Here is a 14,058-nt window from a genome sequence, read left to right on the forward strand (position 1 = left end):
CTCTCTCTCTCTCTCTCTCTCTCTCTCTCTCTCTCTCTCTCTCTCTCTCTTTGGTCTTTTGAGACAGGGTCTCCCTGTAGCCCCAGTTGACCTGGAATTTGCTATGTAGACCAGGCTGGCCTTGAACTCACAAAGATCTGCCTGCCTCTGCCTCCGAAGTGCTGTAATTAAAAGTGTGCACCAACACGCCCAGCTCTCTTATTTTTTTATTATTACTACTTTTTATGGATTTTGAGGGGTGGGGCACAGGGTCTCTCTGTGTAGCCCTGGCTAGCCTGGAGCTCACTAAGTAGATCAGACTGACCTTGAACTCACAGAGCTCTGCCTGCCTATGCTTCCCCAGTGCTGGGATTAAAGGCATGTGCAACCACACCTGGCTGTTTTTCATGGCTTTCTAACTTCATACTTTATGCCACACTATTTTTTTCTCTTTCTTTATGTGGTGATTGGGGCCGTAGTTGCCTTCTGCTGCTCTTTACAGTGTTTCTCTCAGATCTGTTTGGCTATGTTGCTGTTGCAGAGATTTGTTTTCTCTTGAGTGGTACTGAAGATTGAATCCTCAAGGAATGACTGCCTGGGGGCTGGAGAGATGGCTCAGTGGTTAAGAACACAGACTTTTCTTGCAGAGGACCTGGGTTTGGGTCCTGGCACCCACATGACAGCTAACAATTGTCCGTGACTCCCATTTCAGGGGATCCGACAGCCTCTTCTGTCTTCCATGGACATTGCAGGACACAGGGACACTTACCTACATGCAGGCAGTACACGCATACACAAAATAAAAATAATAAAATATTTTTAAAAAAGAAATGACTGCCAAGCCGATCATGGTGCCCAGCGCTAGGGAGGCAGAGGCAGGCAGAGAGACCATCCTTGTCTACATAGCAAGTTCCATGCCATCTGGAGCTACAGGGAGACATACATACATACACACACACACACACACACACACACACACACACACACAAAGAGTGCTTTGCAAGCCCCTGCTAATATCAGATGTCTTTGCTTTCTTTGTTTCTTGTGAATTACTCTCCATGACTAGATCTCCAGAAGAGACGAATTAGTGGGTCAGAGGGGACAATCGCCTCTGTGACTGTTCCCTGTGACACCCTGGGGCACCAAGAAGAGCTGTTTACAAGAGGCAGCAGAGTGTTCCAGAGGAAAAGACAGGCACAGGCTCAGAGAGAAGTTCCCTCTTTCCTCTCTCTAATCAGCCCTGGCAATGCATCTGGGGCACTGTGTGTATTTGCTGAGGATGAGGGTGGTGGGGACGGGCTGCTGAGTTAAGATGGTCTTTGATCTGGGACTTTGGGGATTTCTTTCTTTTCTATTCACAATAATAATTTTTATTATTGAAAATTTACAAAATGCAGATGTGTTGAAAGACACTTATATAGGAACGTCTACCCCGTTACAGTGCTGGCTTGCTGCCTTGTGCTTTTCTAAACAGCTTTCATACTTTAATCCTTGCCAGGTAAAGATCTTTTTTGAAAGATTTCCCCCAATATGTATATTTGTGTGTGCCTGCATGTTTATGTGCACCATATGCATTCCTGGTGCCCGTGGAGGCCAGAAAGCATCAGATCCCCTGGAACTGAAGTTACAGACAGTTGTGAGCTGCCTAATGTGGGTGCTGGGAACCAAATCCAGGTCCTCTAGAAGAGCAGTAACTACTCTTAACCCCAAGCCATCTCTCCAGCCTCACAGTTGACAATTTTATCATCCCTATTGTACGGATGGGAAAATAAAGGGGCAGAGAGATTATGACACCATGAATATAAGGTTCTAGGGCCAGGAATTCTGGTTTCTTCACTGCCGTTTCCCTGGAGCCAGGAAGAGTGACTGGCACAGATGATGCCCCCTAATGATTGCTAAAGGAACACTTCCATCCAGGTCCCACGGTGATGAATAACAGAGCCAGGAATCCATCCCAGAAAGCCAGCTGCAGAAGCAGCCTGTGTGCCAAGCCTGCACACACAGCCTCCATCAGCCCTCTACCCAGGACAGGAAAGTTTGGTATCAAGTTTGTGTGTGTGTGTGATAGTGTACATAATATTGTGTGTGTGTGTGTTTGTGTGTGTGTATATATATACATATATATATATGCATGCATATACAGACAGTAATCTCCCCTTATCCAAAGAGGATGTCTTTCAACACCCCCAGTGGATGCCTGCAGCCATGGGTATTTCTAACCCTTACATACATGGTGATTCCCTACACGTACCCAACCATGGGTATTTCCAACCCTTACATACAAGGTATTTCCCTACGCGTACCCAACTATGGATATTTCCAGCCCTTATGTACATAGTATTTCCCTACACAAACCCAATCATGGATAGTTCCAACCCTTACATACATGATGTTTCCCTACACATACCCAACCATGGATAGTTCTAACCCTTACATACATGGTGTTTCCCTACACATACCCAACCATACATAGGTCCAACCCTTACAAACATGGTTTTTCCCTACACATAACCAACCATGGATATTTCCAGCCCTTACATACATGGTTTTTCCCTACACAAACCCAACCATGGATAGTTCCAGCCCTTACATACATGGCTTTTCCCTCCACATACCCAACCATGGATAGGTCCAGCCCTTACACACATGCTTTTCCCTGCACATGTACAAATGGAACACCATTTCTGTTTTGTAAGTTGTCATACACAGTGGTGGGTTACACTGTGGCATTCTCATACATATGTGTCGTTATACTTTATTCTGATTCATCCCCTTCTCACACCTCTCTCCTCATCTCCCTGCCCCTCTTGCTGGTTCCCTACCACACCTCAAATGTCCCCATTCTTCCTTCATATGACTTTAGTTTCCTTTCCCCATCCGAGATCTTATCGTCATGCCCCTTTTCTAGTCCCAACACAAACACACATATACACACTCACATACATATATACTTACACATACACATTCACATACACAATTACACATGCACATGTGCTTATACACATGCACCCACCTTGCACACATACACACACCATACACACACTTACACATATACATAGACACACTCATATACACTCACACAGTCACAATTACATACACACACATTCACACACATGCACACTTATACACACATTTGAACACTTATACATACATACATACATATACACTTACACACATAAACACACTCACACATATGCATACACACACACACACACACACACACACATCCTGGCTTATTTTTCTTACCATCATGGTCTCCAGTTACATCTGTTTTCCTGCAAATGTCATGATTTCATTTTTCCTTTCTGTTGACTAAAATTCCACGAGCACACGTACATTCATCAGTCGATGGCCATCTCGACTGGTTCCATTTCCTGGCTATTGTAGCAGTGCAGCAGCAAACCCGAATACGCAGGTTTCGCTGTCGTACATGCCCAGGAGTGGTATGGCTGACTCCTGTGGTAGTTCTAGTTTTAGTCTGTAGGAAGGACTTTTATAAAAAGGACAGAATCTGGACTAATGACTGTTAACCTCGCAATGAAAAAACTCCAGTCACTGACCACGTGCCCTTGTGACCTGGGACCCTGACCTTGAGTCCTCTGAACCCCAATTTACCGTTCTACTCAAAAAAGATAATGAATGAACATGGGTTTGCTTGAGAGTGAACTACTGAAGTCTGAAGGCAGCACACCCACCTACACTGAAACACAAGGCTGGAAAGGAAGCTTGACATTGTGTGTGAGATAGTCTAGAATGAGGGATGACAAAGCAGGATTGTCTGATAAGAGGAGGGCGGATTCAAGCTTGCACTTCTCCAGTTGAAGCTGGAGAACTGGTTTTGAATAAAATTATGGGTGAGGCTGGACATGAACTTGAAGGACACAGTTCTAGGACATGGTTCCAGAGCACCATTCCAGGACACAGTTCCAAGAGGAACAGATTTCCTCCAAGTTTGGGCCCAGTCTTCCAAACTAAGTAAAGAGTCAGGCTGTTTTATTCAAATAATTTGTAATGAGCCTTGATACTGCCACATCAGTGTTCTGAGGAGCCTCCACTGATTTCTAGAGTGGCTGTTCCCATTTACATTCCCACCAGTGTGAATGAGTGTGCCTCTTTCCCAGCATCCTCACCAGCGTTTGTTTATTCTCTTCAAAATAGCCATTCTGACTAGGGTGAGATGGGATCTCAAAGCAGTTTTAATTTGCATTTCCCTAGGGACTAAAGATGATGAATACCTTTTCAAATATTTATTAACCATTTATATTTCTTTGAGAAATGTCTTTTCAGGACATTAGCCCATTCGTTGTTCAGATGGGGTTGGGCAGGGGCGGGCACTGTGTTACTCTTTTGAGTTCTTTTAGATGCTACGTTTATGGATCTACCTGTGTAGCTGGCAGTCACTTTCTCCCATTCTGGGTGCTGTCTCCTCACTCTGGCAATACTTTCTTTTGTCTGCAGGAGCTTTTTAATTTCATGCAATACCATTTGTCAGTTTGTGGGATTATTTTGGAGCTATTGGACCCTTTGTAGAAAGTTCTTTTCCATACCTGTATTTGGAAGTGTTTTACTTACGTTTTCTCTAGAATTTCAAAGTTTCAATCTTACATTAAGGTCTTTGATCCATTTTGACTTGATTTTTGCTCAGGGTGAGAGATACCGATTTACTTCGTTCTGTGCATGGGGATCAGTTTTCCCAGTAACATTCACTTCGTTGACTGTCTTTTCTCCAATGTGTGTTTGGACACGCTTCAAAATCAGGGGGCTGAGCCATATGGGTTTACTTCTTAGTATTCTAGTCCGTCCTGTTGGTTTATGCATCTGATTTTGCACCGTTGATGCCTTTCCGTCCTAACAACACCTCTGTCATATCCCATGACCATAATTCTTGTACCTTGAGGTGTAACAACAAAGCTAGCGTAGATTTTCTTTCCTTCTTTTCTCTTCACAATTTCATACAATATTTGTTCTGACCTTAGCAATCTCTTTACACGATTTTGTTTTTTGTTCTTTGAGTCCTCTCCCTTTTCACCTAAAGGCGGCCCTTAGTGCCTCATCATCAGCATATCTGCTTTGCCAGCCCCACTACTCTTGTGTTCCTGGGCCATCATTCATTAAAATAGCACAGTCACTGTGGCACTGAGATGGTTTAATGGCGACTGGGTGACTGGCAGGCGAGTGGCACCCGCAGCGTGGGTATGCTGGGCAGGAGGATAGTTTACACCTTGAGCAGAACAGAGTAACACAGCTCAACCCAGAATGGTGTGCAAAGTAAAAGTGTGTGAGTTTGTTTGTTTCAGGAATTTCCCACTGATATTCTTGGGTGACAGTTGATTGGGTAACTGAAACCATAGAAAACAAAACCACGTTAAGGGAGGACTATACTGTGTGTGTGTGTGTGTGTGTGTGTGTGTATGTGTATGTGTGTGTGTGTCTGTCTGTCTGTCTACATATGTATGGTATGTACACATATATATGTGTACACTTTTTTTTTTTCACAAAAATGACATCAGGACTGGCAAGCTGCTTCAGCAGGTAAAAGCATTTGCCATATAAGCCTGATGACCTGAGTTTGATCCCCAGAACCCATGATGGAAAGAGAAAACCAATTCCCAAAACTTGTCCTCTGACCTCTACACATGAGCCATGACACACACATACCCCACGTGTGCACGTGTGCACACACACAATAACAATAATAAAATTTAAAGATTTTTTTAATGAGATAAACCTATGTATTCTTTGGAACGTATGTCTTTACAAATCATTAAATATTCTGTATGTCATTTAATATTCTATGACAGTTACACAGATGCATCCTAATTTAATGTGATTTTTAAAAATATTTTTAATCTATGTGTATGTGTATATTGTCTGCACGTATGTCATACAGTGCCCTTGGAGGTCAGGAGAGGGTGTTGGATCCCCTGGAACTGGAGTTACAGACAGTTGTTAGCTGCCATGTGGGTGCTGGGAACTGAACCCAGGTCCTCTGCAAGAGCAGCCAGTGCTCTTAACTGCTGAGCCGTCTCTCCGGCCCCTAATGTGATTTTCAGATTTTCCATTTTTTCACTAGCATCCACGCAGCCTGGTAAATTCTCTTCACTGACAACTATAATTAATTATTCTTTTAGAATGAAGACATAGGAATGGTATTTTAGGACCTAAGGATACAGATGTTTTTGAAGTCAGTATGTGTTATCCAGCTGCCTCTAGAAAACTTGCACTGATTTATACTTCCACCTCAGAATGTGTGTGAGAATAATTTCGGACTCAGCTGCTCCTTTGAAATCTCCTGAGGCGGCACCATTGGTGCCGTGGTTCCTGGATTCCGCAGTGAAGCTGCGGCCTGGCTTCTCTGCATGTTCCCATGCTTATAGGAGTGCAGGCACAGAGGGTCACGTGCTGTAGTGCCAGAAGAAAATTCCCAGAGACACACCAGAATGTGTATGAGAATAATTTCGGACTCAGCTGCTCCTTTGAAATCTCCTGAGTGCTGTGGTTCCTGGATTCCGCAGTGAAGCTGTGGCCTGGCTTCTCTGCATGTTCCCATGCTTATAGGAGTGTAGGCACAGAGGGTCACGTGCTGTAGTGCCAGAAGAAAATTCCCAGAGACACATGGAAAGACAGCAGGAAGGAAGGTTCCCCCCCAACACACGCACTTACTACAGTTGTTTCTAATTTCTTTATTCTGAAGAAAATCTTGAAATAGAAACAAATATAAACTGTCCACTCTCACATTACTATTTTTTATATTCCTATCCAAGTGTTGGCCACAAGTACATGTTTATATATGTGCATGTGTGTATATACACCCACACATACATGCATATGTATTTATACATATATATTGATAAATCATATTCTTGTTTCTGTGGAATTTCAACTTAACTTTGTTAATAAAGTTACATTGTCTTAACCGTGATTTTCAGTGCATGGAAAACATCCCATTATGTGGCTATACCATATTTTGGAAAGCTTATGGTTATTGCAGGGATGGATGGATGGATGGATGGATGGATGGATGGATGGATGGATGGATGGATGATGGATGGATGGATGGATGGATGATGGATGGATGATGGATGGATGATGGATGGATGGATGATGGATGGATGGATGGATGATGGATGGATGGATGGATAGATGGATGGACGGATGATGGGTGGATGGATAGATAGATAAAACCTTCAGGGGCCAGTGAGATGGCTCAGCAAGTAAAAACACTTTCCACCAAACTTGATGACCTGGGTTCTCTCAGGAACCCACCCACGATAGAGGGAGAGCTCTAATTCCCTCAAGTTGTCTCCTTACTTCCACATGCACACTGTGGCACATGTGTGCCCCCCTACAATCACAATCAATAAGAAAAATTAAAATAAATGAGTTTTAAAAAAACAACTTCAGGAGCCTAAAGGAGTAGGACCACAAGTTCAAACCAGGCTTGGCTACACAAGTTCAAACCAGGCTGGTGGCATGACATAGCAAGACCTTATCTCACAACAACAAATACAAGCTTGAAAGCCACTTAGCCAAGCTAGCCTCCTGCTCCTAGGTGTGAGCGTTTTCCAGGACTGTGCTGCTGGTGATAATGTATTACACAGCAGTCGACATCCTTGTCCACACTCTGTGTGTGGCTGTGGGGGAGTATTTCTTTTGAAAAACATTCCCAGGAGGACAGAGCAGTTACTGAGAGGGTCTGACATTTGTCCAAAGCTGACAGTATCACTGTGTCACGTACCAAGATAGTCAAGATAACATACATTGTCACCAGTGATAAAAGCTTGTTTGACCTGAACTTTTCCAACATCAACATGTGTCATTAAAGAGAGAGGGAACCAGTCTCATAGTGGCATACACCTTTAATCCCAGAGGCAGGTGGATCTCTGTGAGACTGAGACCAACTTGGTCTACATGGTGAGTTCTATGCCAACTGGGGCTACTAGGGAAACCTGTCTCAAAAAAATGGGGGAGGAGGAGCAGCCAGTGCCAGGTCAGGATCCAGGATCCTGACCAGAAGAGTAAACCTTGATTTGACTCTGTCACTCAGTGACCATGCCCTGTCAGTGGCTCAGTCCCCAGATATAACCGTAGGTTAGAGTCCATTGACAGTGCCCAGACTGAATCTTCTGGAAAACCCGGACTGCTGCTGTCCTGCTGAGCTGGTCATCAGTGGATGCTGCCTTTGGAACAGCTGTGATAACGGACACTGCTAAGGATGCCAAACCAATGTCTGGATCATTTCCTTTCTTGGTGATTTCTCAAGGCTTCTAAAACAGATTCCTTGATCCCAGGAATGTGAATGATACCCTGGACCTGAGCCCTAAGCAGGCGACACACACAAGTGGCACTCTGGATTCTCCCCTTATTTGCCCCTGTAATGAAAGACCACGCAGGCAGGTAAAGAGCCTGGCAGATCTACCCTTTTATGAGCCACTGACAGAAGGAAGAGAACTGGCGTGCTCTGCTTGCCCTGGTGCCAGGCACTTTCACCTATGTTATAATAAAAAAGAATACCAGTCATTCCTGGGTGCCTGCTGTATTCCAGGTGCTCTGCCTTAGTTATCTTTGGAGATCTTTATAACGTGTATGTCCACATGGGCACTGTCATCCTCATTTGTGGAGATGAACAAATTAATGCTAGAGGCCAGACTGGCCTGCCCTCCTCTACGCCAAGTTAACCAGTAAATAGGTAGCCAGGTGACAAAGGCACATTCCGTGCAGCTCTAGTCTGCCTGACCCTGTGAGCCTTGTAAATCTCCGTCTATCCCCCATCTAGTGAGAAATCTATAACCTTCAGCAGCGTAAATGGCTTAACATTGGCACAGGGCTTGCAGCTGTGGAAGTCTCAGGGACATGAACTACACTTGCATGTAAGGCTCTCTGGGTGACTCTTGTGCCTTCCTGTAGGGCGCTTGGCCCTGAACAGAGGAAGGGACCCAGGGCTCCTGATATGGTATTGTCCCTTTAAAGGTCTGCTTGTATACTGTCTTGGGCAGGGGGAGAGGTGCCAATCCAGCATCATAGTCAGGTAGAGAGTAGATGTAGGGCAGAGTCACTCAGAGTTATTCAAAGGGTGCTCACAGGCACCCGGGCAGGGAGAGCTGATGTGAGCTCCACTCCAGACAGTCCTACTGAGACTGGGAGCCTGGAGTGAGAGTAGAGACACCACATTGGCAGTCCACCTATCATAAGACCTGTCCATGAACTGAGGGGACCCAGGTGAAGCATGTTCTGACCAAGGTATCCCCCTGACACTTAGGGCATGACAAGGGAGCAGGGGGCAGGGATACGGCAGTATTCTCAGTAGCTGCTTATCTTGCCTAGAAGCTAGGAAAAGGCGGTCTCATTTTCAAATCTTGCATTTCAGCTGTTCACGCCAAGAGCCTGGTGGCCATCCTCCACCTGCTGGTTGCTCTCTCTCAGTATTTCCGGGCACCTATCCGACTCCCAGACCATGTTTCCATACAAGTGGTTGTGGTCCAGGTAAGAGGAACACCACATTTAGTAACTGGTGGAGGCTAAGTTCTGTGACAGTTTGAAGCATGTTCGTTAGATAGTCAGAAGGACAGCTAGGTGAATGGCAAGTGGGCTTGTGTGTGCTATGTGTTGGGAGGCATGGGAGAGGCATCCAGTGAATGTTGGCTTATACCTGGTAAGTGTGAAAAGAATGAAAGAGTGCATGCTAGTGTGCAGCGGTGTGTACCTGACCTTTACATGGTTTTGTTGGGAGAGTCTGTGATATATATACCTGAAGGTATATCATATATAGGTTTATGAGGTGTGTAGAGTCAGGAGGAAGGCTGTGAGTGTGCCATGCCCATGCATCTGTGTGAACCATTGAGCAGCATAACCTGAAAGCTGTTTAAATCATATTTAAACAAATGATGAGCAAGTATTGGGGGGAGACATGTGAGGGAGTATGTGTGTGTGTGTGTGTGTGTGTGTGTGTGTGTGTGTGTGCATCTGTGTGTGTGGTCCTGGCTGCTGCTTCTCAGCCCCCCTCCCCCAGCAGAGCACAGCTGGGACCTCAAACCATGTTTTCCAGACTGTTGGATGAAGTTTCCATTCACATATGGCTGTGTGATTTCCACAATGACAGTGCAATCTCTCTCCCTGTGACTATCTCACTCTGCTCCTAGCCCCATTAAATACTCAAATGCAATTTTATTTTCCAACTTCATGCCCACTTAGCAAAAGGTCATCATTGTGCTTGCTTGTTCCTGTTCTTTTTCCAAATAAACACGCTGCAAGAGGGCCAGCTCTGCATGCACACAGCTGCCTGGGAATCCAGGGCCATCCAGGGATCTGGAACTGATAACCAGGAGACTACTCTGCCATCAGTCAGTGGAGGAAAACTTTTAGGGCTGGTAAATGGCCAGGCCTGTTTACAGGACAAAAAGGCTTTGAGCTGAGCTTTTGGGGATCAGATGCTAATAGGAGAGGAGTATGTGACAATGACCCAGGGTGCTCCTAAGCAACAGATCTCTCCTGCCCTAATGAGAAATCTTTCTTCTACACCTTCTGGGTACTTAACTCTGCTAAGCTTCAGAAAGGTGTAATAGGAATAGGATGCTTTGGGCCTATCTGCCAGAAGACAACACTACACATAGAGAACAGCAGGCCATTCGCAGCATGACTCATGCCCCAGTGAGGCTGAGGGACAGGCAGTTGCTGTCTTCGTGTGTCCTGTGTTCGTTGCCTTTATCACACTTGGCATTCAGCATTTTATAGCCAGCACAGCCTATCCTGGAATGTGTCTTCCTGAGGAACCCAGGCCATCTCTACAGTGTTATCCTTCCCAGCTCGTAGCTCGAGAGTCTGTTTTGGAGCAGTGCTGCAGAGAAGGGAGGGAAGAGAGATGGAGAGAAGAGGGATTTGAGGTCAGTGAAACTGCTCTGATACAGTGGCCCAAAGTCATAGAAGGCACCAAGAGCAACCCCTAACGTCACCTGTGGCCTCCAGGGGCCAGTGATGGCCCCATGCTGCAAGGTGTCCATGATGGGTGAGACAGTGCCAGGAGCTGAGCGGCGGGGAGATAGGGGACGTCACTGTAACTTCCTCTCAGTTTCGCTCTGAAAAAAAGAAAAGTGTATTAAAAAGAAAACTCATACTGGTGGTGCCCACCTTTAACCTCAGAGTCAGAGGCAGGCGGATCTCTGTGAGATCAAGGCCAGCCTGGTTTACATAGCGAGTTCCAGGACAGCTACAGCTACAGGGAGACCCTATATCAAAAAAAAAAAAAAAAAAAAATCATGATCTCTGAAGTTAATGTACTAGATGTCGCTAACACTGGGAAGGTTTTTAATTATTTCACAAGTAAATGTATGGCCGTTACAGTCATGTATGGCTCTTCTGTGCTTAGTAAAGAGAAATATTTCTATTTGTATCTTCCACGAAGAGGATTTAAGGCGAGCAGGTAGGGGACTTCTATTTTGAAACAGTGTTCCCTGCAAGCCCACACCTCAGGCCTTGTTTTGAGCTCAATTATCAGCCATCAGCTGCAGTTGCTTCTAGCGCCTTTGTTAGGGTGAGGATATGGAAAAGAGTGGCACAGAGTGGCAGGAGTGTGTGTCAGGTTTATTAAGAGAATAGACTCAGCAGGACTCAGAACTGGCAGTGAGAGCCGGATGTGTTGGTGCAAGGCCGTAAATCCAGCAGCTGGGAGGCCAAGGGAGTGGGATTGTTACAAGTTTAAGGTTAGCCTGGACTATGTAGTAAGTTCCAGGTCAGCCTGGGCTACATAGCGAGGCCCTATTTTAAAACAAGCAAACGGGCCAGACATGGTGGCACATACCTTTAATCCCAGCACTGGGGAAGCAGAGGCAGGCAGATCTCTGTGAGTCTCTGGTCTACATAGTGAGTTCCAGGCCAACCAGGGCTACATAGTGACACACTTTCTCAAAACAAACACAAAAAAATCACCCTTTGGGGGCTGAAGAGATGGCTCAGCAGTTAACAGCACTGGCTGCTCTTGCAGAGGACTGGGGTTTGGTTCCCGGCACCCACACAGTGGCTAACAACCATCTGTAACTCCAGTTTCAGGGGAACCAATGCCCTCTTCTGGCTTCCACAGGCACCGAGCACACACGGTACACATACAAACACCCATACACATAAAATAAAAATAAATCTTTTTTTTTTTTTTTTTAGCAACAACAAAAACAAACCTGCAACCAGCTAAGCTGTGGAAAGCGCTCCCCAGGATAGATTATGCTATGTCTCTTTACACCCCCATTTCTCTGCACTCCCTTTTTTGGCCTTGATTGTCCCTTCCTCCTCTAATCCAGAGACTCTCCAGCTCTGCCTTTCCTCTGTAAATGGTTTGCCAGAATGCTAACGTCTGCAGCTACTAAGAATGTCAGTGAGTGTTTCTGAAAGTTTCAGCAGAAGGCTCCAGAAGGCATGCTTCAGCTGAACCTCCAGAACTCAGAGGCCCCCTCTTGTTTGCTGGGGGTGGGTTAGTTTGAGACAAGGTTCTCACTATCCAGATCCTTCTGCCACAACCAGTAGAATGCTGGGACTAAAAGTGTGTGCCACTGTGCCCTGGCTCCAAGGCCCCTTCTTAAAGTTCAGTTTGGCTTTGGGACCATGACTTTGCTCTCTCGACTTTTATGGTACCCAGATGTCCTTCAGGGTGATGCTGCTGCAGAGGGACCTTCCTCCTAGTGAGTCTTCCTCCTGGTGTCCATCAGAAGGACTCAGGGAGCCCTCATGCTCCTTCATTGACCTCAAACCCAACTCTCCTAATCACTCTTTAGCCTGGAGACTAATGGTAACCACCTCTCCCTGAAATGACCTCTCCTCAATGTCCAGCTTTCTTCAAATCATTCAATTCAGGACCACCACCACCCCCAGCCTCCCTTTTGAAGGCTTCCCCAGCCACCTATCTGGAAGTCCATGTTGTCTATTAAAGGCCAGCCTGGATTGGATTACATGAGACCATGTCTTTTAAAAAATGGAGGAGGAGGTAAAGGAGGAAGAGGAGGAAGAGGAAGAGGAGGAGGAGGAGGTTGAACTGCTGAAAGAGGGCTGAGCAAGTCAAAGATGCACAGCTGACTGGCTGGGCAAGGCTCAAAGTACTTATCCTGTTCCCAGAGTGAGCCATATGCCACTCACTTAAAAGTCCGCATGTGGGGGCTGAAGAGATGGCTAAATGGTTAAAAGCACTTGGTGCTCTTGCAGAGGACCTGAGTTCAGTCCCCAGCACCTGCATTAGGCAGCTCACAACTACATGAAACTGCAGCTCCAGAGGGATCCATGTCTCGCCCTTCCTGGGGTACCTGCACACATGTGCACATACCCACACACAGACACACACACGTACACATAATTAAATTTTTAGAGAGCCCCTTTAGGTGAGTGCCAGGTGGAGCCTTCTAGAGTCTGAGGATCCGAGAGCCTCACCTTTCAAGCCAGCACAGCAGGCAGTTCACTCCCTGACTGTGAGCTCTCGGCCTTGGTTAGAGGAGCTTCTTTTGCGATGGGCAGCAGTTAATGCAGAAACTCATAAATGGACAGAGTGCGTAAAATAAGTGACAGGGGCATCTATATGAAACCCCGGGGTTCACGGAGGAAGAGGGCATGGGATGCAAGGGCAGAAGCTGGTGAGGAACGCCTCTGCCCTTATGAACTCACAGCAGCTGCTGTTACCTACACAAGATCAAGCCAGTCAACATTCCAGTGGGGGGAGGGAGGACTTGTGAGACTCCACCCCTGTGTGAGGAATTATTGATGGCTGCTGGGGGAGGGGGAGTCATTTTTTCTTCCAGGGCCTGTGGCCACTGACTGGTTGGATGGCCCCACACCCATGTGTATGTAGACAGCACTAATGGGGCTCAGTGGGTTACAAATTTAAAAAATGAAGCGACAAGAAGGTGGGAGGAGGAAGTGATAGGTAAAAAGTTGGCGGAGAATGAGCGAATGGATGATGAGGCACCAAGGCACAGCTAAAACTCCATCAAAATAGGGTTTATTAGCAAAGGAACACATGGGGCAGATTCCCTTCTGGGCAGGGAAAATGTCTGCCCGGTCTTGACCTGGGGTCTTTTAAAAAGGGAGGCTTCTGCTTCCTGCAGAAGG

At 46.0% G+C, this 14,058-nt stretch overlaps 1 protein-coding gene and 1 long non-coding RNA gene across 2 annotated transcripts in view; one reads left to right on the forward strand and one right to left on the reverse strand.

The window, feature by feature from the left end:
- Parva (parvin alpha) overlaps nucleotides 1-14,058 on the forward strand; it is a 189,045-nt gene that overhangs the window by 154,249 nt on the left and 20,738 nt on the right. The window contains exon 6 of the mRNA XM_008853493.3: nucleotides 9,347-9,462. Within this exon, the coding sequence (XP_008851715.3) occupies nucleotides 9,347-9,462 (116 nt within the window). The remainder of the gene's footprint in view (nucleotides 1-9,346; nucleotides 9,463-14,058) is intronic.
- Nucleotides 9,475-14,058, reverse strand: part of LOC115067733 — a 21,581-nt gene continuing 16,997 nt past the window's right edge. Inside the window, exons 2-3 of the long non-coding RNA XR_003847099.1 lie at nucleotides 10,929-11,051; nucleotides 9,475-10,813 (exon numbers count right to left, since the gene is read on the reverse strand). This is a non-coding gene — a long non-coding RNA (uncharacterized LOC115067733). The remainder of the gene's footprint in view (nucleotides 10,814-10,928; nucleotides 11,052-14,058) is intronic.

Source organism: Nannospalax galili, unplaced genomic scaffold (assembly GCF_000622305.1).
Source record: "Nannospalax galili isolate Female #2095 unplaced genomic scaffold, S.galili_v1.0 scaffold44, whole genome shotgun sequence".
Lineage (NCBI taxonomy): Eukaryota > Metazoa > Chordata > Mammalia > Rodentia > Spalacidae > Nannospalax > Nannospalax galili.